The 27,522-nt window shown below is 48.4% G+C and overlaps 1 protein-coding gene across 1 annotated transcript; it reads right to left on the reverse strand.

The window, feature by feature from the left end:
* On the reverse strand, nucleotides 1–27,522 carry LOC149348874 (scoloptoxin SSD14-like). The gene is made up of 14 exons (XM_089541862.1): nucleotides 27,074–27,522; nucleotides 26,474–26,542; nucleotides 23,994–24,224; nucleotides 19,908–20,030; nucleotides 17,722–17,816; nucleotides 15,271–15,457; nucleotides 14,221–14,375; nucleotides 13,110–13,247; nucleotides 12,052–12,197; nucleotides 8,179–8,372; nucleotides 7,120–7,237; nucleotides 5,638–5,760; nucleotides 1,688–1,801; nucleotides 1–153 (listed from the first exon to the last, which is right to left on the reverse strand). The coding sequence occupies exons 1-14, from the start codon at nucleotides 27,520–27,522 to the stop codon at nucleotides 1–3; spliced, it is 2,295 nt and encodes a 764-aa protein (XP_089397988.1).

The following is a 27,522-nucleotide window of genomic DNA, read 5'->3' on the forward strand; positions in this document are numbered from 1 at the left end:
TCACTCCCCGTCCACAAAATTGTTCGTCTGGCGCCTGTAGTCGTAGGCGGCGTAGATGCGCCCCAAGCGACGCTCCATGGCCATGACGTCATTGGGCCACGAATCCTGCAACTCGGTGGCGTGGCCGAGGAACTTGAGCGTGTCAACGATCGCCTGCGCGTGTAATGCGCATGCGCGCAGCAGTGTATTAAGGCGACAGCCTTTAATGGCTCATACTGTCGTCAGTTAACAAAGCGTGTCACATGCGTTTAACTCGGGAACTAAAAAGATAGAATAATATCAATGATTGCATCAGATAGAGGAGTAAGAAATGAACCAAGAAGCCAAGTTTGATGACTGTAGGTTAATTAGTTAATTAATTATAGGCAAAAATGTCGAAATTGCGTCGAAATAGCGCGCACGTCGATATAGCCACGGGAATGGTGTGACGTCACATCCACCGGAAGTGGTCACGGCATAGTGAAAATTTTCACAGAATGGTCGGAAAAACGTCAGATTTGTGTCAAATTAGATGGAGGAATGTGTAGTTAAGCGTGATTAACACTTAAGATCCCCGAGAAATGTACAATTTGGGCATCAATATAGCCACGGGAACGGTGTGACGTCACATCCACCGGAAGTCACCACAGCATAGTGTTCTCGGCTTTCGCCTCTCAACACTTTAGTTGCCACAGTGCCCACGCAATTTTTAGTACTTCGTTTAGAACAGTCTCAATACCCGTACGACCGTCTCGAACAGTTAACGGGACACTGAGTAGTGACTCAGATTGGACTGTATTGATGGATATGGTCGTTTTGACGACGGTGAAGCTACATTCGCTGTAAAAAAGCCTTTACGAGCTAGAAACTATCAAAACCTGCAAGACAGGTGTTGCCACTACAAGCCATTTTCACTAACTGAACTGCGGTGTCATCGCATACTTTTAACGCGGATTTCAGGGGCTAAACCATGTTGCCAACTATATCTACGCGGCGATCACGGAGTCTCCAACTCATTCGACGTCATCATCAACGGCATGAGCTTGATTCAAGTGGCAAGAAAAAAAGTATTCAAAATTTAACTCTAATTTCCTCAGGCACAAATACGATTACTTTCTCCGGACAAACGCCAAATGGGTTACCAAAATCCAAGCTATCAAAGTTTGCTGAAAATATAAATTAGTTACGAACTTTCCTTAGTGTCGATCCTTTTGAAAAAAAAGAGCAAAACGCTGAGGCATCGTGTGAATATCGAGCGTTAGCAATATCGAACGAATATATTGCGCAATTAGCTATCTTCGCTGTATCTGATACAAACTTTTCGTTATATCCGGATATCCACTTCTGCAATGCCAACGTATACAGCGCAAGAAGACAAATCGTTTGATACCACTTCGAATGTCCTACGTCGATTAGTTTGGCCGTAATGGACGTTTGAAGCTTCAAGAAGTCACGGTTTGGGGAACCCGTCAATGCGAATCCCTCTAATAAGCTACGCTAAGATTCGACTAGTACTCGTGTGCTCTGTAAAACGCTGAATCGTTTGATACCACACTGAACATTCTACGCCAATTAGGTGGTCCACAATCTGAGTACCAACGGTACCACCCAGTGGTCACACTTGAATCACCTTGTATTTCATGCTAACGCGACCTTGAGTAATGCGAGTATTGGAGCTAACTCTCTTCTACACTGAGGCGGAACTTACGCGGCTGACCAGATTCTCAGCGTACAACGTCTCCGGTATGAACTGGTGATGCAGGCGACCCGAGTCGACGGCCTGCTTCACCGTCTGGCCCATCCACAGCACCCGCATCACTACCTGCGCACGGAAAGGCGAGTTCTTAAAATTTCGAGGACACTTTGGCAACTAAAGTGTTGAGAGGCGGAAGCCGAGGACACTATGCCGTGACGACTTACGGTGGGTGTGACGTTACGCCGTTCCCGTGGCTATATCGATAACCAAATTATACGTCTTTCGGAGATCTTAGGTGTTAATTTCGCTTAATTACACATTTTCTCATCTAATTTGCCACAAATCTGACGTTTTTCAGACCATTCTGTGACAATTTTGACTATGCCTTGACGACTTCCGGTGGATGTGACGTCACATCGTTCTTATGGCTATATCGACACCCAACTTGTACGTCTTTTGGAGATCTTACGTGCTATTACGCTTAATTACACATTTTCCCATCTAATTTGGCACAAATTCGACGTTTTTCAGACCATTCTGTGACAATTTTGACTATGCCGTGACGACTTCCGGTGGATGTGACGTCACAGCATTCCCGTGGTTATATCGTCGTCCGCGCTATTTCGACGCATTTTCGACATTTTTGCCTATAATTAATTAATTCTTCTAGAGTCATAAAACTTAGCTTCTAGGTTCATTTTTATCTCCTCTATGTGAAGCAACCATTCCTTTTCTCCTGTCTTTTTTAGTTCCCGAGTTGACACACTGCCAAAGGTGTGACTCCCTCTGCTAGCGGACGACAGTATGAGCCATTAAAGGCTTTCGCGTTAAAATTTCAGGACACCTTCGCCATTCTTTTCACGCCGTGTAAATCAGGCTTGCAGCCTACGCCACGGACCCAATTGTGGCGCCATCTCTTGAGCAATTTCGCAAACTGGCAGCTCTCACACTTTCTGACCGGCCAGTAAATCGTGGTATGAACGCCACAGCGTAACGATCAGGGTATGTGGCATATTTACGGGTTCTTCTCTTCACGAAAAAAAAAAACGAACCTTTAACGCTACCACGGGGAGAATAATTGACAGTATTTGTACCCTACTCCCTTCCCATGAGTGCGCACGAACCAATCCCACATGCCTGCTGAAAGCACAAAGAAAGAAATAAAAACGAATAACCGACCCTTCGACGTAACGGACGGCTTCGTCATTATCGTCACCATCGCCAGCCCATCTACGTACACAACTCTGTAGAGGTGGTCTCTGCGAGTATTCTAGTCTGATTCAGAAAGCTGTGCGTGGAACCAATAATTTACAAACAATTTTTCAAACTTGCCGCTCACAGCCGATTAGGGCGACACCTCACCGCGCGTTTTTACCCGCCCCTACCACATGACGTAAACTGGGCAGCCTTGGCCATGGACTGGGCGACCCTTCTCATTGGCTCTGCCAAATGACGTCACGCGCAATTTTTGCAATATTTCATTTGAAACTGAGCACTGATGCTCCTTGAAATACTATTTTATTGAATGCTTATTATTTTTTAGAACACACGTATACAGAGGTGAGAATCCAGCGCATTTCTTGAAATTAATGTGGTACTTCCGGTAAAGAAGGAAATCCGTCTGCTCACAAAAGCATGTGTTCTCGTCAAATCTTGGCGCCCGCCTTTGCGAGTTTCCTAGCTGCGCGGACGAGCCGTTGCTATAGTGTACTAGAATTATATATATCGCTGCTGTCGTCGCCCTGTGGGTCTCGGTATGGCGTGTACTGAAAGGCTCGAAGCCCATCTCAGCGGTGGCTGCACGCAGCCGCGCTTCGAGCTCCGGATCCATGCCGTTCGAGCAGCAATCAGGAGACACATGTGCGAAAACTTGGACGGCGCGCCGCACCGATCGTCATCAGAAAGACTGCCAGCTATACTCGAGCAGCGACAAAGCATGCCTGCTTATGTTGGGAGCTTTCGGCAACGGCACCGCTCGCGGGCTCTCCGAGCGACGAGCTCTGCTGCTGCCTGGCTGCCGTGGTCGTCGCTGGGCTCGTTTCGCGTCGAAGCCGCAGCGGCCGGCGCTTCGGAAGTCGCCTGAGCTATAATAAAAAGCTTACTCTACACATCGCTTTACAGTCAACAGCATCATCTCACAATAAAGTAATAGTATGGTCACTTTCCGCGACGCCTTCAGCCTCGAAGCGAGCGGGCGCCAGGCGAGCCGGACCCCAACGTCAGGCCAGCGCAGCTGCAAGGCGGTTGTGGCCAGAAATTTGCTCGTATCACAGTTGTTACCTTTACCAGCAGCTCAGCTAGTATTGGTCAGTGATCCTCAAAAATGACACATTTTTCACATTTCTTGGCCTAGGGTTTATTATTTACGTCAAGAACACTCTTTAGCTCATTTTTTATGACGCCGGCAGACCTGATCCAAACCGGTCGGCCGGCCGGCATGTTCGGCGTACTTTTGACGTTCGCACAAGGAAATACAAAACAGCCATTCTACAAGAGATGATGCTTCCTAGATTCGAGCAACGACATGTCTGTTCAAAAGTGGATCTTTCGGCAACGACACCGACTGCGGCAACGCCGGGCGACGAACTGCGCGCTGGTCCCAGGCTGCCCTAGTCGTCGCTAGGCCTAATGGTTTCGCATCGAAGCCGCGGCTGACTGCGCTTCGGAAGTCGCTTGCGCTATATCAAAAGGCCTACTCTTCACATCGCTTTACTGCGAACTCGTCCCATAATAGAATATATATTCGATTTCCACGACGCCTTCAGCAACAGAGCTAGCAGGCGGCAGGCGAAGCGCCGCAGCAGCACCAAAGCGGCTATGGGATGAAATTTGCTAATTTCGCATTCATGACTTTTACGATCAGCTCAGTATTGGCCAACGACCGTCAGAAGTGATGCATTTTTGACATGCATCTATCCCAGGGCTTGCTATAAACGTGAACAAACAATACTAGCGCGTTTTTCACTCGCCGGCGGCCGGCATCAAGGCTAGCAGGCCGGCCCGGCGTGGCTCGGCCCCGAGCGCCTTGAGGAGCGCGCTGTACGTCATCACGACGCTGCCGCTCTCCGCGCTCGATTTTGCTCCCGCTTCCCGTCGTTGCGTCTGCCGCGCGCGGCTCGTCGTTGACATCTAGCAAGTTGCACGCAGGCGACGAGCTGCGATCGGACGTTGCGACGCCGTTCGCAACAGCGCACCGCAGTGAATCGCACTCACTTTCGCACATGTGTCTACGACCACCGGAAGTAAACAAGCAGAGCGCCATTGCTTGACGTATACATGGGCGGAGCATCGGCCCGTCTTTTCTTTTTTTTTTCGGAGCGAGCCCCGCGTGTATGAGCTGAGGGTGGTATGTCGGGGAGAGGAGGAACATCATTTTTAATCGGCGATATCTTCGGTGTTGATGGAGTTTGCTTAACAATTTTTGCGGTGCGGCGAGAAGTGATGGAATACCGATCTCTCGTGGGCTTTTGCTAACCTTGGCAAAGAGCTTTTGAGGGTCCCTTTAAGGACCAGTGGTTATCTTGCCTCCGCATTACATGCCCTGCCCATACGCCAATTCTGCATCTCAGCTAGGATGTCATCAACTCGAGTTTGTTCCCTGGCTCATTCCGATCTCTTCCTGTCTCTTAACGTTACACCTACCATATTCCTTTCCACAGCTCGATGCGCTGTCCTTAACTTAAGCTGAACCCTTTTCGTTAGCCTCCCCGTTTCTGCCCCATAGGCGAGCACTGGCAATATATAACTTTCATATTCTGTCCTCCTCAGCATTGTTGGTAACTTGTTATTCATGTCCAGAGACCACGTTACCAGTATCACTCCAGATGAAAGCATGTTATTGTTCTATCTCCTGTGGGCGGCGCCATACATTTAGACTCGTCGGAGAGCCGGATTCCAAGACTTAATGCCTAAAAGGTTCCTTAACTGACGTGACTTGAGAATCGAGTGCACTCTGACGTCACCTGCGCAATGCCGGAGATGATGCGTCCGCCGCCACTGGCAGACAGGGCCATGACAACGCCCTCGCCCTCTCTCACGACCAGGGACGGGGCCAGCGAAGAGATAGGCCTGCGCCCAGGTGCCACCTGCAAGATAGGGTCACGCACACCATTTGTTTGTTTGCTTGTTTGTATGCTTGTTTGTTTGCTTGTTTGTTTGTTTGCTTGTTTGTTTGTTTCTTTGCTTGCTTGTTTGTTTGTTTCTTTGCTTGTTTGTTTGTTTCTTTGTTTGATTGCTTGTTTGCTTGCTTGTTTGTTTGCTTGCTTGTTCGTTTGCTTGTTTGTTTGCTTGTTTGCTTGCTTGCTTATTGCTTGCTTGCTTGTTTGCTTGCTTGTTAGCTTGCTTGATTGTTTGCTTGCTTGTTTGCTTGCTTGATTCCTTGCTTGCTTGTTTGCTTGCTTGCTTGCTTGTTTGCTTGCTTGTTTGCTTGTTTGCTTGCTTGCTTGCTTGTTTGTTTGTTTGTTATGTCCGTGTGCGTGATTATGTGTGTGGCTTGCTTTTTTATTCGTTTCCTTGAAAACTTAGGGTGTTTCACCTAAGGCTTTGCACAATTTTTAAAAATAGGCTTTCGATTTAAAAGAGCACTTTTTTTCTGCGTAGCATCGCCAGCGGTTTACAGGCTGGCTTTACAGATTTGCAGGTTGGCTTAGCACGAGACAAACGGGGACAAGAGTCCTGTGCCCCTCCCCCGTCCTCGTTTGCCTCGCGCTAAGCCAACCCTCAAATCATGAATCGCCAACTGGCCCAAAATCTCCACTTTGATAAAATCCTCGAGGTTTTTAACCAATCAGAGCGCGAGATTTTGAAATATGGGGCCATGGGGGAAGTTTCGCAACTATACAGGGTGTTTCACCTAAGACTTTCTGCAATTTTTAAAAATAAGCTATTTGAATTAGATGCGCGCTTTTTCTGGCATAGCATTGTCAGTGGTGTAGTACATCATAATGCAGCTAAGACGTGCTAACTAGCAGGCTGGTTAACCAATATTTAATAGTTAACTTCGAGAACGCGATTATCCTCGGCGCTGTGGCCCAACAAATTTTGGCTATCTCGACGAGTTAGGTTCACTGGAGAGGTTGCTTTGCCTGCAAACTTCTCAAACCGCATGTATTTTGGCGCGATGTAGGCGAAATTTGTTGGGCCACAGCGCCAAGGGTAACCGCGTTTTCGAAATTCTAAAAACTGATATGGGTATTACTTACGGTGGACTACATGCCTGTCAATAATTAAGGAAACCAACGGTAATAGTTTAAAAGTTAACTATTAAATATTGGTAAACCAGCCTGCTAGTTAGCAGGTCTTAGCTGCATTATGATGTACTACACCACTGACAATGCTATGCCAGAAAAAGCGCGCATCTAATTCAAATAACTTATTTTTAAAAATTGCATAAAGTCTTAGGTGAAACACCCTGTATATGATCAAAGAGCTCTGACTTGACGTACCTGGTTTCGCAGCCCCTTCGTCAAGTTGTACTGGTCGAACTCGAGAGGCAGGTCAAAGTCACGTATGACGTCATTGAAGAGCACGCCCGTCCTAGGGGACAGCACTGTCGAGCCGAACCTGTCAGCACGCGGACGAGCGCACAATTAAGTGATTCGGACGAAAAAGCTCTTCAGTCGCATAATACACCAGCGGTGAAACACTCGGTTGAAAACCCATGCATACCTCGTGGAAGCAATATCTGTCGGAAGTCAATAGAGTCAATAAGACTGTCTATAGATCATCGTGCCAAAATACATGCGCTTTCGAGAAGCTTGCAGGTAAATACCCCGTTAAAATCAAACAAAATTATATCATTATTATTACAGCGGAAATTTACTAGCACGGTCATTTGCCACACTAGCCTGGAACTAGTTGCTCGTGCGCATGTGGTCTCAGGCTCGTCCTGTATGTGCGGTATGTGGTATATGGGGTTTAACGACCCAAAAAGGCAGGAGCTGTGAGGTACGCCATATCCATGAGATCTCCGGATCAATTTCAGGGCTCTCCACACGGCATCAATCTATGCTGATACGTCTCTGCTGCGATGAAACTCTCACCTAACAAAAAATGTTTTAGACAGTTTATAGATTGTCTACAGACTTCTGTCTATATCTTACAAAAAAATGTTTTAGACAGTTTATAGATTGTCTATAGATTTCTGTCTATAAAATCTATAGACTGTCTGTAGACAAATCCTAGAGAACAGTCTATAGACACTACAAATTTCATAGACAGTCTGTAGACAATCTATAGATTTATGGCCATACACTTTTAATAGACTTTTGTCTATAGACAGTCTATCGACTATGAATAGACAAAAAGCAATATCTATAGGAAGTCAATAGAGTCAATAAGAAGTCTATACACTGTCTATAGACCATTTTTATGGGAGTCTATACCGAAGTTACGTCGCTGGATAAGAACATCAGTGAGCTACGTAGACAACGTCAAGCAGAGCAGCCTGCATCCCTGACTACGCGATTTCGTTACAGAGGGAGTTCGCTATGTGCGCGCCTCACATGGAGTTGAGCGAGGAGGAGAGCACGACGGCGTCCCCGTTAGGTGCCATGAAGCCGAAGTGTGCAGTGCCGGCACCCAGCGAGCCGCTGAATGGCGACCCGTAGTAGCCGGCCTCCGAAGAAGGCCCCAGGTGGCTGGCTATAGTGCGAGCTATCAATGCCCCGGTTGCCTGAGACGAGGCCTCGGCGACCACCTGCAGAAGAGCGCGTGAACAGTGACGTCACGTGGCTCTGCGCTGGCGGCAGCAGCGGCTAGCGCGCGTGGCGAGGGTATACGGTAGCGAGGCGACGGCGAACGCGCGTAAACCCGCGAGGCGAGGCTCGCCAGCTCTGCGCAGTGACGTCACTCGCGCATGCGCAGTATGGTCGACAGAGGGAGCACCCGAAACGGCCAGACTGTGGCCAATGTAGCTCACGCTACAAAAATTAGCAGGGAATTTTGATGATCTAAAATGCGCGAGGCGAAAACCTTTTAGCGCCGATGTGACTGCCTCTGTTGCTGATTGCACGCTATTAACGTCTAGGAACGTCTTGGAATGGCGAATGAATAATTACTAATTGATAACTAATTGCTAATTAATGAATATTTACTAATTAATGGTTACGACATACTATGCCACGATTAATTCAATGATTTTTGGTTACGGCGTATTACATCCCTGATGGCGTCATCAGGACGATTGACAGCTATAGTGTGATAGTTTTCGCGGACGGACGGACGGACAACGATGAGCCATTAAAGGTTTTCGCCTTAAAAGGCGGTCATACAGTACAACGCGAGCGGTTCACTGCGGGATTTATATGAAAAAAGAAGAATCTGCTCACTAACGCGAGAGATCAAGATGTATGGCAGCAACCATAGAAGTGAAGACGCGGAAACACATCACCTACCGCAAGGAATGCCGGGAACGGGTGGATTCGTACTTGACTTGGCTAGTGTTGGGTCGAAAATTCGGATTGAGTCGATGCAGCGCAACTTTTATTAAGGCAGTCTTCACAGAAGTGCTTCATTAATTTCTACGAGTCTAATACCAAGCATTCGCTTGCATGTGAAGCGAACGAAGTGAAAAAGCGGTCACGGCGGCCGAATCTATATTTTCGCCCAATACTAGGTGAACTGAACACGTAGCCACATCCCGGCATCCCCGCGGTGGATGAAGTGCGCTTTGAGAAACTCGCATAGAGAGTGGCGCCACTTTCTCCCCTATAGGTAATTGTGAGAAGCTGTATGGCAGTGACAGAGGCGACTCTACCGCGCAGCCAAGGGACTCCCTCCATTGAAAGAAAGCGATCTCGGGGCCATTAATTAGTCTTTGCCTCCATCACATTCTCTCTTCCCTCACCACATATACGCGCATGCAGTTTTCCTAGCTAATGTGGAAAATAGGATTATGGCCATTTTCTGATTATTACTTTTTGGTTTGGTTTAAGGGAGTTCAACGTCCCAAAGCGACTCAGGCTATGAGGGACACCATAGTGAAGGGCTCCGGAAATTTGGACCACCTGGGGTTCTTTAACGTGCACTGACGTCGCAAAGTACACGGGCCTCTAGAATTTCGCCTCCATTGAAATTGTACCGCCGCGGCCGGGATCGAACCCGCGTCTTTCGGGTCAGCAGCCGAGTACCATAACCACTAAGCCACCGCGGCGACATTACACTTTCAATGTATTTTCTTCTCGTTAACATGAACGCACGCTGTTCGAAAAATGAACTGTGTGAAAATGTTCAGAACCTGTTGGGGCACATATATATTCTTGGTGCGTTGACATAGACAATGACAAGAAGAAAATTTCGACTATACCTCAACCAGGACGGTAATTCCTTTCCTGCCGTCTGAGTGCAGGACGCCAGCGAAAAGGCAGTGGTGAAAATGGCTAAGTGGTGACTTTCAGTTTTCGTTTATTTTTTTTTTCCTTTTTTTTTGGGGGGGGGGGGGGTGGGGGTTGCGTTGACTTGGTAAGGTACCTATTCGATGAGCTCTTTCAATTGCCGCATTGCATAAATGGCTGCGCAGGAATTGTTCTGAGCAGCTTCTGCGACGCTGAAAGACGCGTTGAGCAGCTGTCAAAAGACTCCGCACAGATGTGTTCGCGGGAGCAGTCGTGGTAAGAGACGCATTATCAAGCCGTGAGACAACGTGATGCATCTCATTAACCGTTAAGCGTTTTTAACTGCGGTGTATTTTTTAACTTCCCACTAATCACACTGTATGTGGTTAACACCGATTTTGCTTCGAATAAGATTCTGTTATCTTTTCCTCTTTGAAGTTGAAAGAGTGAAAAAAAAATTAAAGTTTCAACGCCGTTAAGCTGAGTATGGCGAGGGAAATCACCTGGTTTCGCATTAGCATAACATTTGCCTAAATATTGCCCTAACCTGTCCTTCGAATTCGCTTGACGCTTGCCTATAGACATTGCCTTCCATTGTCTTCCAAGACAATTTCTTTTAAGCGAGGTGGTCTTTACAGACAGGGATCGCATGGTGACCTACAGAGAAATTACACAACACTATCGTTTGCAACGAGCTAGACTTCCTCCAGCGGATAGATCCTTGTCCAGATACCAAGCCATCAACTACTTACACCTTTCCAAACCCGGCCCTCTGGAGTCTTATGTACCCAGGGCAATTTTCAGAAAAATGCGCAAACTGCGAACTTAGGGCCACCTTGGACCACATACTATGGGAATGTCCTCATGCTCCCCGGGAGGGACGAGGTATAAACACAAAAGATCAATGGGAGACCTTGCTACTGAGCTCCGACCCGGCGACTCAGTTACAACTCGTCCGACTGGCCGAAGCCGCCGCCGAGAGTCAAGACCTTTCGGCCGTCGTCTAGGCGGGTAGCCCTCTGGCTACCCTCTTTCTGTTGGACATTAAAAGTTTTCCTATCCTATCCTAAACTTTCCTACCACGTGACCTTACCCTGGCCACACCGTGTTCAAGAGCTTTCAACTCAAAGGTCAAAAGGTCAAGGGTCAAAGGTCGAGGCTTCACAAACCTGTCGGCTTTTTCAGGCTTGCTAGTGAAGCAGTGCTTTCGCACTGAAAAATTACATTCGGAGTAAAAAAGGTGTGTTAACCACATATCAGTCCTTTTTTACACCCTCTCAGAACCCACGGAATAAAGCTTAACAGCAATACATGACTTCTGGCAGCTTTCCCAAGCAGCACACGTATTTGGCCCAACAATGAAAATGGCTGGTGTCACCCTGGTCCTTTGTAAGACCAGCCTTTGCCAATACGTTTCCAATATTGGGCCCATTTCCGGTACTGCTTGGGAGCCCAGGTAATTGGCCCAGTATTGTAAATGGCTGGTGCCACCCCTGGTCCTTTGCAGGACCGGTCTTTCCCAATACGTTTCCAATATTGGGCCAATTACCGGTACTGCTTGGGGCCCAGGTAATTGGCCCAGTATTGTAAATGGCTGGTGTCACCCCTGGTCCTTTGCAGGACCGGCCTTTGCCAATACGTTTCCAATATTGGGCCAATTACCGGTACTGCTTGGGAGCCCAGGTAATTGGCCCAGTATTGTAAATGGCTGGTGTCACCCCTGGTCCTTTGCAGGACCGGCCTTTGCCAATACGTTTCCAATATTGGGCCCATTTCCGGTACTGCTTGGGGTCCAGGTAATTGGCCCAGTATTGTAAATGGCTGGTGCCACCCCTGGTCCTTTGCAGGACCGGTCTTTCCCAATACGTTTCCAATATTGGGCCAATTACCGGTACTGCTTGGGGCCCAGGTAATTGGCCCAGTATTGTAAATGGCTGTTGCCCCCCCCTGGTCCTTTGCAGGACCGGCCTTTGCCAATACATTTCCAATATTGGGACGACTAGCCGTGCTGCTAGGGGTTGCGTGTCCCTGCCTGCAACGCACCCCGTCCATGTCGGTGTAGTGTGGGTCTCCCAGAACGCTGCGTCGTCCGAAGGCGAACTTGAGCGCCTCGACGAGTCTGTGCGCCGTCATGCTGTCGTCGGGTAACGAACTGTCGGGATGCTGCTCCACGAACTGACTCAGCACGCCTGCACGGGGGACCAGGAATGGTGTGCCGAGATTGTTTCAGGAGCATCCGTCTTGTCGTCGATCCGTGCCTTCTCAGGCGATTTCACCTTACACTTGAACGTATATGGAAAGCGCAGGCAGGACACAGACGTGAAGACGAAAGGGTGGCTCGATCCAGCTTCCTTCCCCTATTGTGGTGACATCTCCGGCATTTGAACCACGCGTTCATTCAGCCACGTCAAAATATTTCTTCGGAACTCGGGATTTCGCCCTCTTTGACACATGTGAGCGTTCAATACTACTTCCGCACATAAAACACCGTGGAGCCACCTACAGGCAACCAAACACACTGAAGCCTGCACATACGACGAAAACATTTTACATTTCTTGTTATTCTGTAGCCAAATGTTACTTCGCTGGCATCCGCGGTTGCCGTTATCGAAGGAATAACTCTCGCGCAGCTTTACCACCGTGTCTAATCAGATTGACCTCCATGGTTCTCTTGTAGTGCGAAAAAGAGTTATAACCACGAGGATGATCGCTGACGACGAATTGATTAGATATACTGACAAGAAGTGTGCGAGTACTTCTTAGATGTAATGAGATAAACTCATTAATTAGTATGGGGGTTGAACGTTCCAAAGCGACTCAGGCTATGAAGGTCGCCGTAGTGAAGGGCTCCGGAAATTTTGACCCCCCGCGTTTCTTTAACGTGCGCTGACATCGTATAGTGCACGGGCCTCTAAAATTTCGCTCCCATCGAAATTCGACCGCCGCGGCCGGGATCTAACCCGCGTCTTTCGGGTCAGCAGCCGAGCGCCATAACCACTGAGCCACCGCGGCGGCTCATTAGTTAGCAATAAGAACATGCGCTCACTCTTTGGAAATGATGCCGTCTAAATTGAGCCGGCATCCGTTTCGCTTATACTCACTGAGCACGAGGCCCAAGTAGATGCCTCCAGCCGGAGGCCTGGGGGCCAGTAACGTATACCCTCCGGCCAGTGGAAAGCGGATGGGTTCGGTCACGTTGACATTGTACGTGCCCAGGTCCTCCAAGGTCATGTGACTGCCTGCGGCGATGGCAACGGAGGAAACGGAAGGAAGAGCAATTGCCAAAGAGTTCCCTTCCTCCAATATTCCCACTTCCTTCTTTTCTTCATTCCTTGTCATTTACCGGGTTTGGTTTGGTTTGGTTTATGGGGTTTAACGTCCCAAAGCGACTCAGGCTATGAGAGACGCCGTAGAGAAGGGCTCCGGAAATTTCGACCACCTGGGGTTCTTCAACGTGCTCTGACATCGCACAGTACACGAGCCTCTAGCATTTCTCCTCCAAAGAAATTCTAGCCGCCGCGGCCGGGGTCGAACCCATCAGCTGCGATGTGACCCAGTAAGTGTAACACAAACCAAGCAACCCAAGTTCCACCGATTGCAAAACCTGTCGTGTGCCACTGCGCCACTCCTCCATGCCCACCAGCTACACCTAGGCAAGTAAGCCAACCGGTGGCCAGGTGAGCAGTGGCGAAGTGGCACAAGACAGGTGCTATGGCAGGTGTGGCCATGTCCTCCTTTCATTTTTGCATGAAAGAACACACACACACACCAACGACCACCTGAACCTTGTAGAGTAGCGAAGCACCGATGCACATCTCGCTAGAACACACATTCGCATTCGGGCTAATTACTCAAATAGACTGACATTTTTTTGCGCTTCGTATAAAGTACAAAACATCCAAAACCTTCGCCCAGCAGGGTTGTTTGTTTTGATCATTTTATTAATATTGAGTTTTGATTTGATAATTGTTGAAGCCGTTCGCGCTAGATGGGGCGACACGTGCGCGGGAGTCTGCGACCCTCGGATCCGTTCGGTGTTTCGCGCACTTCGCTCAAGGCGTGGAGAGACAAAAAGCTATCTTTCAAGAACTAGCGGCCCTTACAGGCTCGGCTGCTAGTTAGAGAAACCCCACCCAGGATCTTTAGTCAACTAATATCCAGAGCTGACTGCCGTCCAAAACTCTTGCACGCAGTACAGTCTAGGCTGCGTACCTTCAGCTCGCAGGTCTTGGACGAGTGTTCCGGCCAGTGTTCCATCGTAGACGGAGGCGTTCTCCTGGGCCAGCTCGCGTAGTGTTCCGGCCAGGGCCCTCTGAACGAGCACCTCGCCTGCCTTGAGTGGCCGCCCGTCACGCCAGAAGATGTCGCTGCATGCATCAATATGTTAGAGTCACTGAATCGAGTAACTCTACAATATGTGATTCTACAATACGGTAGGGTGCTTCGATATCATGGAGACAGTTTTGTTGGTTAGGGCTGTGACAATTGCGCCATTTTGTTTCATAAGTTAAACTTTCGGCGCCCGTTTATTACTCCTGAAGGCCGCATTTCCGGCTGCCTGGGTAGCCAGATCAACTAACACAGCTGCCAGCTGCAGAAGTATTCTTCTATTTGGAAGTTAAAAAGCTTCATATCTCTGTCAAAGACCCACGGACTCCTTGAGACCCAAAATGACGGCTCTCGACCGAACAGTCACCACCATTAATGAAGGCGTCACTATATGGGTCATTGGTGATGAGGAGAGGAAAGGCACAATAACTGGTCCATACAGAGTAGGCACGTCGACCACGCCGAATAAGATATATGGGGTGAAAAGATAGCGAGAAACAAGAACCGTAGTTGAGGGCTCCGTATTATTTCGGCCACCTGGGTTTCTTTGACGTGTACTGCTTCAAAAGGCACCCGTGTACTGTGCGATGTCAGGGCATTTTAAAGAACCCTGGGTGCTCGAAATATATCCGGAGCTTTCACTGTGGAGCCTCTTTATCTCTTCCTTCTTTCACTCCCTCCTTCATCCTTTCCTTCATGGCTCGGTTGAGGTGTCCACCGAGAAGAGAGACAGTTACTACGTCTTTCCATCCCTCATAATCAATTTACACCTCACAGCACACGGGCGCATTTTGCTTTTCACCTGCATCAAACCTGGATCAAACCAGCGACTTGGATTTGATAACGCGTCCTCGTGCCCAGCAGCCGAACGCCATAACCACTGAGCCAACGCAGAGTTGACGGACTAGTCCAACTGCAACCGCATACACATACCTCAGGTTGCTGGTTTCGGTGTTCAGTTCGGAGGCAATGATGTCGGCCAGCTCTTGGCCGATGGGAAAGCCCCTTTCCGCCAGATTGATGGCGTCGGTGAAGAGGTCTGCCCAAGGAACGGACGTGCCGGTAAGGTTGAGCAGCTTCTCCAGGGCGATCATCTGACCTGGCACACCAACGTAGACGGCTGCACACGAGGAGAAGCCGCAGAGGTGAGCGAAGTACCGCCATCATCATCATCAGAGGCAGCAGCATCCCGGTTAAATCCACTGCAAGAGACAGGCCTCTTCAACTTATCTCAAATTAGGCTTGCTCAAGCTGCGGCCACCCTATCCCTCGATAAATTCTACACGTCCTCCCTACGGTGGCTTTCTGGCTTCCCCTGCTGTTTTCCTTATTTCAGAAACCACTACCCATGTCCAACATTCTTGGGCTAAAAAGTTTGATAATTGGAAAGCTCTGAGGTTCTGATATGGAAATCTTGATGATAATGGTCCATTCTTCTGATATGTAACAAAATCTTTTTTCGTAGTGTTTCCATCGCTCGCATCGAGCAGTTAAACCAATAGGCATCGCTTTTTGACGATGGAGAAATCGTCAATAGCAAGAAAAAATGCAATCCTGCCGACGGGAGATCAGCGGATATATTGGCTGTTATAGTGAAATCTTACAATGTATGAAAAAATTGCGTTCATGAACTCTTTCCCGTTCAAAAATGCTTTTGTCCAGAATTGTTGGGTATAACGGCTGAGCGCTGGATACCCATCCTAAGTCTTTTTTCTTTTCTTCGCTAGTAGGCGGCGTAGCAGTGGCATCGCAATTAGAAAACTTGACACAGAGCACATGCCATGACCTCAGTTGACCAGCGTCTCTCGCTCTTTTGCCAGAAATGCCCTAGTGCCTTAAAAAAAAATTCGCTGTGGCTTAGCTCTGGTTAAGCCTGAGTGATTGCGAAAGCAATAGCTCCCTGGCTGCGCTTGGCTCTGCTGGTGGTTTGGCATGGCTTCGCCTTTTGTGCAACTAAAGGATTTACTCTGGACACAACACGGGAACTTCACTTTACCCGGCGTTGTTAATGTCGCGTATGCACTCGAGGAGTTCGGCCTTGGTTACACCGCTAGTGTACTTGACCTTTACCTCCATAATTCTCTCTTGTGTGGTTATTCTTTCTTCTGTGGTAATTATATCACTCTGCACTACTCATAGACGATTCTTCGGCATTCAGAGTCCATGAAACTACTCTCGCTCACTGAACTTGTAGAACGCCGCCGGGCTCGCCATTCTGCGGCATAGGCGCGTTGCTTAGCCAACCGCTCTTGCCGGTCTTCATCTGTCTCCTCGGCACGGCGCTGGCGTTTGCGCGCAGCACGCCGCTCCAGCGACGCCTTGTACGACTCCTCTGACATGACTAAGCGGAGCGCGCCTGCGGCGCCCCGTTTATCCTCTCCTAGCGAGCGCCCTCACGCGGCGGGCTGAGGAGGCCGTCATGTGGTAGCCGCCGCGCCGAGCGAAGGAACGACTACGGCCGAAGAGACGAGTTGGGGCCCCTGCTCTCCTCTGGTCATGACGTCACGCTGTCACGTGGTTGTGCGCCGCAGCTGCGCCGGAGCGAAGGAACGACCTCCACCGACGGCAGGAAAGTGCTAGCAGTATTGCTTTCGCAATAAAACCACTATCACCATCATCGAGATTCTACTGCACTGCCGGCAATCTACTGCAGAGCAGATCGTAAGCCTGTAGAACACCAGGATTACGTCTACTTGAGGACAAATGCCCCTTACAATAACTTCCAGTTTAGCCCTGAATTGTAGCGGTCAAAAATTTTGCCCATCTCTATCCCAGCATGCTCCTTGATGCATTCCCCCTCGACTTCCAGCCGTCCTCGGCTATACGACTTGAGCGATGCAACAGTGAGTATTGGCCGGCATTTTGCCCGCAGAGTAACAACTGACTATCAAGAGGCGTTACCATAACGGCTGCTACCGTGTTTGGCAAAAAAACATCGTCGGGTGTGCGTCGGAGAACGGCCGTTAAATCCGGCCCTGGCAGCTGGCAACCATGGAGAAATGAAAGAGAGTAAGAGAGGTCGTACACCAATGCTGTACACCTCGAAGAAAAGTGCGACGATTACGCAAATTGCACGGTGTTCGAAGCCATCTTGTCCAGGCATTCTTAGCGACGTTATAGTTGCTATGGCGGAGGGTCCCGTGGCATCTTCCTGTAAAAGTTCTATATACGTCTCGAAACCCCTAAATGCGACTGCACTGCTACTATGCAGAGAAAGGTGAACTAGAAGATATAAAATCGTGAGAAGAATATTATGTCCCCGGACAAGATGGCGCCGTACTCCTTTCCAGCTTCATATTAAGTGACGTCAACGGCTTTTCTGGCTTTTTTTCCCCTTCCTTCATATCTCCACAGCCACTTCCGGAAAAGATCTAAGGAGGTCACCTTCGGGTGGCTTGTTCTTTTTGTCGAAGACCTTCCAATTTGTGGCAGATGGCGCTGTTTCTCGACCGTCGATGACGACCGCACGCCTCGTCTTCCTGCGTCGCAAGTATTTGGTGTCACTGAAAATGCACTGCCCGATCCTCTTTCGCTGGGTGCGATGGTCAACAAGCCCCACATCATCATCATCATCATCATTATCAGCCAACCTGCGTCCACCTGCAGGTGTTTTTAAGTGAAAAAATGCTACACGCGTATTGGACTGCATGAACAGACTTGCTATAAAGTCTTCAGGCAACAGCATTTGAGACACCTATGTATCTCTAGATCTCTCAGGGTGACGCAAACTTCTTTCGGCACACACATACTGTAAGCTAACGCTTACTGAACCTGCTGTGTGCATCCGGTATTTTTTATCATTTCGTTTTCGGAAATCTACGATGTTTATCATATTATGCAGTTGTTCCTTGTGGTGTCTTTTCATTTCTGCACTTGTATTCATGTATATATAACTCTCCCCGCTGTTACAAGTTCGAATTGTACTGTATTCGAGTGTCGGTATGATTGTATTTTTTGGACCCATGACTAGCCCACGGCTACGGGTCCACTCAGTGTTAGACACATCTTTTTGTTCTTTGTAATATAAATAAAGAATTGAATTTGAACTCTCATCCTCACCTTATGGTTTGAAGACTATTGACAAATACTGTACACTGTGATAAAATAAGGATGATTTACCATGCACTTGTATCGTTTTTGTTTGTATGTTATTATAAATAACTCATAGGCTGCAGTGTTGAAGTGTTTCGTGAGCAGAAGTGCAGTTATCAGAATTAGCGGACGCACTGATTACGTAACAAGAAACAGTACCGAATATAAATGAAAGCATTGGTCACAACGTCCACAAAACAAGGAAGAACAAGCTACACACTGGTACAACAGCGCAAAAAAAAGAAAGCGATGGACAACAAGAAAGGAAGACAGAGGACAGACGCTGTCCTGTGTCCTCGCCAAACTAGATAGTTTGCTAAGAACAAGCAACGCCCATCATAAGCAGCTACGGGACAAGACTGGAGGGGCAAAACTGACCCTCGAGAGAGGTAGCAGCAAAGGTGAGATAGAAAATAAGCAAAAAAAAGGAAGTGGTTAATGAAATCAGACGTGCTGAAGCAATCCTCGGGGCTACGAGAAAGCACATTATTCCAGCGCGAAGGAACGAGGACTGGAGAAAACACACAACACCGGACGGGCCTTGACGGGCGCGTAGTCAGTTTGCATGCACAATGGCATTCGCTTCCGGGAGTATCGTTATAACAAAGTCGCCTCATTCGCAATATCGCTTATTTCGAATCACTTTCTCCGGGTTTCCTTTTTGTTTGGTACGGTACGGTATGGTATAGTATGGTATAGTATGGTATGGTATGATGTTGTATGGTTGGTTGGTTGGTTGGTTTATTGGGGTTTAACGTCCCAAAGCGACTCAGGCTATGAGGGACGCCGTAGTGAAGGGCTCCGGAAATTTCGACCACCTGGGGTTCTTTAACGTGCACTGACATCGCATAGTACACGGGCCTCTAGAATTTCGCCTTCATCGAAATTCAGCCGCCGCGGCCGGGATCGAACCCGCGTCTTTCGGGTCAGCAGCCGAGCGCCGTAACCACTGAGCCACCGCGGCGGGGCTGATGTTGTATGGTATGGTATGGTATGGTATGGTATGGTATGGTATGGTATGGTATGGTATGGTATGGTTCCCGAAGCTGGCACGTGAACGATGAGAGACGGCAAAATGAAGGGCTCCGGACGAATTTCCACCACCAAAATCCTTTGGTACGCACTTTTGTTTAGTTAGCCGTTAATTAACATTCCGAACATACAGTCGCGCTCAGTATGAGCTGCAACACAGGAGCTGTGGCCGGAGGTCAGTTCTAGAAGCAGTTCTGGAACCTTCGCGCTGGAGTAATCTGCTGTATCAATGAACCAACTAGCCTCGAGCAACATCCTGATTCTACGATACAGGCAGCATTAGTGGATTCTGGACTGATTTCAACCAAATCCCCCCCCCCTCCTTCCTTTTTTATATTTAGTGCACGCTGAAACCTCAGCTACACGGGCGTTTTCGTGTTTCGCCTATAGCATCCCCGAAATGCGACCGTCGGAGCTCAGCATGCGAAGGAAGAAAAGACACTGACGCCTTGTAGTAGATGGCGAAGAGGCCCCCGCCGATTCCGCAGCGGTTGGGCAGTGCGACACACATGCACAGGGTCACTGCCACCGCCACGTCTCCCACGGTGCCGTTCTTGCGCAGGATATTCCTGCAACGAACACAAATTGCCGTCATCGTCGTTATTAGCACCCATGAGACGCCCACTGCAGGACAAAGAGCTATATAATCCAGTGGTCTATAAACTGTAATCTCCGTCCTGTACTAGTTTCGGCCGAAATGTCCCAGCGTGTTTCCTCTGCTCGCAGGGTTATGGTGAACTCACTTCATGCAAAATATCACCTAAATTGATTCCCTTCGTCCTACTGTACTAAGCGCGATTCTTCCATTGCGTCATGGAGCGTTTGCTTCGTCGCTTCGCTTAAGCGAAGGTATTCGTGCACCGCTGTAGCGTTATAACGAACCTGCTTTATTCGAAATATCGCTTATTTCGAAGCACTTCGTCATACGTGACTACGCGCTGTTATTTTGTGGTTTCCTGAGACAGTTTTCGCAGTCATTTTGGATGCACGATGCCATTCGAGCCAAGGAGTATCGTTATACCAAAGTCACTTCATTCTCAGTATCGCTTATTTCGAATACCTTCTCCGATTTTCCTTTTGTTAGGTTCTGTTTGTTGGGGTTTAACGTCCCGAAGCGACTCAGGCTCTGAGGGACGCCGTAGCGAAGGGCTCCGGAAATTTCCACCACCTGGCTTTGGTATGGTATGGCATGGTATGGTATGGTTTGGTTTGGTTTTATGGGGTTTAACGTCCCAAAGCGACTCAGGGTATGGTATGGTATGGTATGGTATGGTATGGTATGGTATGGTATGGTATGGTATGGTATGGTATGGTATGGTATGGTATGGTATGGTGTACGCAGTGTTGTAGGCGTTACCGAAAAAAAGTAACTAAATACGCTACTCGTTACGCTATGAAAAAAAGAACGCGTTACCGCCCTACGTTACCTACAAAAAAAGGTAGCGCGTTGCCGTTACCGTTACCGAAAAAAAGTATCGCACGTTACTTTGCCGTTACTCCATGGCCATAAATTTTAATCAGTGCGTCTTCGCTGTAACTGTAACCTTTAACTCGTCTTCTCTGTAAGGCTTGTTTTCCAACCAAAAGATCTCAAACCCTGACGACACGCTCATATTCTTCAAGCGAATGGAAACTCCAGGTGGTCGCACTCCGCCTGCAACAGAGTCTAGGCAGGAAAAGGAGGGAAGCCGTCCTTAGTCATAGTGCTGTGGGGAGTGCGTTGTTCCTTGTCCTGGCTAGGGGAGAATAGGGGGGGGGGGGGGGGGGGGTTGACTATGACGGGAGAAAGTTGGAGCGACAGTGTTGTTGAGCAGAAAATTTTTAGAAAGTTTAGTATGAGGTTGCTCACTACTGCCGGCTCAGGAATTAACAAAGGCGCATTTCCTTTTTTCCTCTACTTCGGTGCTAGAGCCGGTTGACTGCAATCCCCTTTTCTGTGCTGTACCATTGTACTCTTTCGACGGCTCTCTTGGGGCCATCTTGAAGTAAAGTGGCGACATTCCTGAGTTTACTCAAAAGAGGGAACTGCTTCCACAAAGAATGCGAGAGTGTCGCCTGAGTGGGCTGGAAAACAAGCTTACGGAGATTCTGCAAATGGTCCATTGGTGGCTCGGCAAGCGTCCACTCTTTAGAGTTGTGTGTGTGAGTGGTTTGGGGGTGAAGACAAGTGTGTGAATGCGTGTTCGTACTTTTTGTTTTTTAGTTGAGTGCGTCGTCAAGGGTAGGTGTTTTCTGGCGTGCATGCGAGCCAGAAAACACCTTCCCTTGACGACGCAACAAGGGTCGTCGAGAGTACCAGTATAGGTTTTGTTTATTTGCAACATCACTTTCGGCTTTTTTTTCTGAAAAAGAGGCGGAGGGGGAGAATTGAAATAAAAAGTAACTAGTAACGTGACACCTCACGTTAGCGGAAAGTGTTAACGTAAGTACGTTACCCGTTACAGTTCCGAAATGGTAACGAGTACGTTACTAAGTTACCCAAAAAAGCAACGTGTTACCGGTAACGCCGTTACTTGTAACGCGTTACCGACAACACTGGGTATATGGTACGGTGTGGTATACGGTATGGTATGGTACGGTACACTCTAAACACGAATACGCCTATGTGGGAGTAAAACGGGAGTAAGCTGTCCTCTAGCGCACTTCAGTCTATGCAAGGGAGTCTGCTGGAGGACAACTTTACTCCCTTTTTACTCCTTTCTATTTAGAGCGCACGGTATGCTACGGTGTGGTGTGGTATGGAGTGGAGTGGAGTGGAGTGTTGTGTTGTGGTGTGCTGTGGTGTGCTGTGGTGTGCTGTGGTGTGCTGTGTTGTGATGTGATGTGATGTGCTGTGCTGTGCTGTGCTGTGCTGTGATGTGTTGTGTTGTGATGTGTTGTAATGTGTTGTGTTGTGTTGTGTTGTGATGTGATGTGATGTGATGTGTTGTGTTGTGTTGTGTTGTGTTGTTTTGTGTTGTGTTGTGTTGTGTTGTGATGTGATGTGATGTGATGTGATGTGATGTGTTGTGTTGTGTTGTGTTGTGTTGTGTTGTGTTGTGTTGCGATGTGATGTGGTGTGATGTGATGTGTTGTGTTGTGTTGTTGTGTTGTTGTGTTGTTGTTGTGTTGTTGTGTTGTTGTGTTGTGATGTGATGTGATGTGATGTGATGTGATGTGTTGTGATGTGATGTGATGTGATGTGTGGTGTGGTGTGATGAGATAACGCTCCGAAGGTGGCAGGTGAGCGATGAGGGACGGCAAACCAGAGAGCTCCGGACGAATTTCGACCAGAAGGGTTCTTTGATACGCGCTTTTGTTTAGTTAGCCGTTAATTAACAGCCCGCACATACAATCGCGCTCAATATGAGCTGCAACACAGGATCTGTAGCCGAAGGTCAGTTCTAGAAGCATTGCCAGTTCAGCGCTGTTGGAAATTTGTGCTCTTATCCGTTGATGCAAAGAACAATGTACACTCGGTGTTTGTGTAACTTCGGTGCCCTGTATAAGGGTGCATTATTTTCTTATACAGCGGAATCACCAGCAGGTTCATTCCGCGGACGCGGTAAAAGTCAGTACTGTGACGACCCCACATAATGCGCAGGTCCACACGGGACGGAGAGGCAAGAAGACACCGTATGGCTCAGTTTAAACAAAGTGATGTATTCAATAATTACACATTGTACATCAGAGGCTGGGGCGTCCGAGCTTACGTGGCGACGCCTTCATGGGGGCGATGGAGGGGCTCCGGAGTTGCGATCCGTCGGTGGCTGGCAGAAACCGCGCGCCGTCCGGCTTCGGCGCTCAAGGACCCTTTTTGTGTACGATGTCGTCCTGAGCGTCCTTTTCGTCCGCACTGGCCAGCTATATCTGCTCCGCCGGCCACGCCCGATCTCCTGTCTTCCTGGCTGGATTGTTTCCTTCTTCCTCCTTTCCACGGCGGCGCCTGCGGCACCCCCGACCTCCCTCGTTGGGATGTCGTTTGTCTCCCGCCGGCAGCTTTCTTCTCTTGTCGGGTTGTCAGCCTCTACTGTGTCCTTGTACGGCCAGGCAGCCTAATTGGGCTGGCTTTCCCTCCCGCCGGCGTCTTTGTACCATTGTACCCCTTCAGTGGCTTTGCCGCCGCTGGGGGCTCCGTCAACGCGGCGCCGTCGAACGCGGACCGTTTAAGGGGAGACAAGGGAGTATAGACGGAACGAGCTGCGTCCTTTGCCGGGGTGCCTCCGGGGTTCAGCACAGGGAAGATTCCGCCGAAGATATGGGCCCTCGTAGCGCACGCTCGGAACGTCACAGTACACTTCATCATCGTCAGCCTGACTGCGCCCACAGCAGCGCAAAGGCCTCTCCCATGCATGTCTCTGCTATTAACCCTGTCCTGTGCCAGCTGCGGCCACCGTACCTCCGCAAACTTCTTAATCTCCTACGCCCACCTAACTTTCTGCCGCTCCCTGCTACGTGTGCCTTCTCTTGGAGTACACTTAGTACGCATGCAGTACACATGCACTTAGCACACATGCAGTACACTTAGCATGACGCATAACACTATGATATACCTGGTGGTCTTCGCGCACTCCCGGTGGCCCACGATCCCCCAGCTGGAGAAGACACCCATCTTGGTCGGCGACACCGGCGGCCGGTGAAGCGGGCCGCGCCCCTTGAACACGCGCGTCAGGTTCAAGGTGAGCAACGACAGAACCACTACCGCGAACACCACGCCAGCCACGGTGCGCCAGATACGGTAAGCCTGGTCCATAGAGGTCGTGCTCGTCGCCCGGCCGCCTCCGCTGTATGCCATCAGTCGTAGCAGGGACAGAGGTAGAGAGCAGAAAGTAGAAAAAAAAGGTAGAATTGTAGAGTTACCCGCTAAACGCTGTGTGTATAACTTCTGCTCAAATGCGTTCCCAGAATACCGACTTCCTTGCCATGAATGGCAGCTAAACAATGGCATTCGCCGGTTGCGGTATCAAATCTTGCTTGCCATGTTTGCAGTTCGCTTGGTGTTATGCATATATTGTGGTTTCATGTTTTCTAATTTTAATAATAATAATGAGGGTCGTGATGTAATAACCACATGACCTCCCCACGCCAAAACGATTACACAGTACAACAGTGATGACGTCACTAAACAATTCCTCATTGGTCTGCAGATCGTTACGTCGTCGCACCACTATTACATAGTGCCTCTGAAAGAAAAGCAATTGCGTTGAAAAGGTTATTGTTCGAGCCGCGAATCGGGCCGCTGCCCGTTGTGCCGTAAGCTGGGCGCACTACCCATCGACCGCAGAGGAACGTTGGTTAATTAAGGGACTTTATATATATATATATATATATATATATATATATATATATATATATATATATATATATATACATACCGGGTGTTTCAGCGAACACTAAAAATTCTCATAAGTAGAATTTTTTTGGTAAAGATATGGCTTTTGCAGCACAGTATTACCAATGTTGGCGGACACCAGAAAACCGGTAAATCATATTAGGTAGTAAACTGGTTCACTAATTTTTTATAATTAACTTTTTAACTATAACAGTTAGGCGCCTAGTTGCAATTAGATATTTGTAGCCGGTCGTTAGTAATAGCCATAACAGTTTTTAGAATTTCGAAAATGCGATTATCCTCGGCGCTGTGGCTCGACAAAATTTGGCTTTTCCGACTAGTTACGTGCACTGGAGGGTATGCTTTGCCTGCATGCTTTCGATAGCGCATGTATTTTTCGCACGAAACAGCGAGACTTTGTCGAGCCACAGCGGTGATGGTAATTGCGTTTTCGAAATTCTAAAAACTGATATGGCTATTACTAACGACCGGCTACAAATATCTAATTGCAACTAGGTGCCTAACTGTAATAGTTAAAAAGTTATTTATAAAAAATTAGTGATCCAGTTTACTACCTAATATGATTTACCGGTTTTCTGGTGTCCGCCAACATTGGTAATATTATGCTGCAAAAGCCATATCTTTACCAAGAAAATTCTACTTATGAGAATTTTTGAAAGTGTTCGCTGAAACACCCTGTATGTATATATATATATATATATATATATATATATATATATATATATATATATATATATATATATATATAGGAAGCGGAGTTTGAGGGGCTCGTTCGTTTCTGTCATACATATATATATATATATATATATATATATATATATATATATATATATATTGTGGGGACGCCTTCGTCCCCTGTGTTCACTTTCCCGCATTGCACCCCACTGTTGTTAGCTGCCCCCGAAAAGCACTCCTCTCGGTTCGGTTACTTTTAACTAACAGGGGAGGGCGCTCGCGTCGCAGCGACACCAGCGCCGCTCTTCGTCGACGGGCGCCGCTTGGTCGGAACTTGCTCCCGCCGAGCCCGTCCCGCTCGGCCTCGGAGTTTATCCCTTTGCCCTACTGTGGGCGAACGTTCGCTCGTAACCGTGCTGGTGAGTCGGACATCCTCGATTCCTCAGTGTATTTTGTTGCTAGCTGGCGTTATTGTTGTTATAGCAATAAATGCCTTGTTTGTGTCAGCCAGTGTGTCGTTCCTTTGTTCCCGCAGAGCAAGGCCCGCCGTGGTCGGCGTGCGCTCGGTAGCGCTCGCGACCACGGGGTGGGGTCCGGGCGGCTTTGAACTGTGTCAGCCGCGGTTAAAAGGGGAGAACGCATTTATCTCTCCCGATTGAAACCCCATAATATATATATATATATATATATATATATATATATATATATATATATATATTGGAGGATCGTCTTCCGATCGAAACGCCGAGTCAAATAAATATGTTCCTTTGACGAATCGTATACTTCGTTATGGGTGCGTATATATATAATTTTTACTTTCAGCCATAAAGTAATTACATTATTGATTTCCCATTCATCAACACTACAAAAATAATATAAGTTTCAAGCATTGTTTCGTGCTTTCCTTGATATCTTGTGTGTCTGTGTGCGTTTGCGAGTGTGTTGTTTTGTTTCGTTTCCAGTGTATCGTTTTATCGCCGCAGAGGACCGACAAGATTGACTCACGGTTTTGGTGCCACAGATGTGGAACTCGAGCCGCTGGATTCCTGAATTCCCGTCTCCTCCTCACGCACACTGTTATCCGGTGGGCCAGTCCTCACAGGGCGAGCCGGACTCGGCTTGCCACTAGGGGAACAACTACCACGCCTCGATGACCTCCCCCGAAAAGCGCCAGTCAGAACGGAAGAACCGCCAATCAGACACCCCATTTTTGATGACGCAGATCTTTGCGCAGCCTTTCGTAGTCTTCTCGAAGTACCAGCAATTCCTGTGGCATCCTTGGGCCCTTCAGGGGGTTTTGACGTCTTACGGCTTACATTAGGTTGGCTTGTAGCAGACATCTCTCCTTTTCTATCCTTTGCTTCGCCGTCCAGACATTTAGAAGTTACGGGCTTCCCCGCATCCTCAAACACATCGTAGCGTTTGGTGTCTTCCGCCACTGGCGGCAGATCTGCGGCAGGCGCCTCCTGTTTTTCAGAGTCCTGGAGGAGGGCGTTATCTTCTTTGGGACATTCTGTCCCACATGCCTTAGAACTCTCAGGCTCCTGGGATTTCCTAGCTTTTCGAAAATCTGACAACGCTTTCTTAACTTTTAGAAAGCCTGACATTTTGCTTCCAGCAGTGGGAGAGTTCTTTTGACCTGTGGCACCGTCTTCTGGGTTTAGAGTTGTTCCCTCGTTACCACATCGCTTGGTGAGCGTCACAGCTTCAGTGCTGGCTGAAGAACCCGGATTGCTGGTTGCATCTATGTAGGAAAAATTGCACCGGCTGGCCCCAATCGCAAGACTCTGAGACTCGTCGCGACCCTCAGGACCGATGACACTTTCAGGACACCGGTTTCTCGTCCCCGACTCGGCAGTGGAGTTGCTTGCGGCAGCTGTGGTTCTCTCCGGCTTCTTTGCCTGCTTTGAGCCACGGTATTTTTTGCGACGACTTAGGCCCCTGTTCCTTCCATCGGAGCCTCCTGGACTGTCGATTCCTGTCTTGCTTTTGGCTTCCTTGTCGACCTTATGAACATATGTCACAGCTCCAGGGCTCGATGTACCGTTGGTCAT

The sequence above is a fragment of the Amblyomma mixtum genome, chromosome 4, assembly GCF_055824585.1.
Source record: "Amblyomma mixtum isolate Tamu chromosome 4, ASM5582458v1, whole genome shotgun sequence".
In the NCBI taxonomy this organism is placed as follows: Eukaryota; Metazoa; Arthropoda; class Arachnida; order Ixodida; family Ixodidae; genus Amblyomma; species Amblyomma mixtum.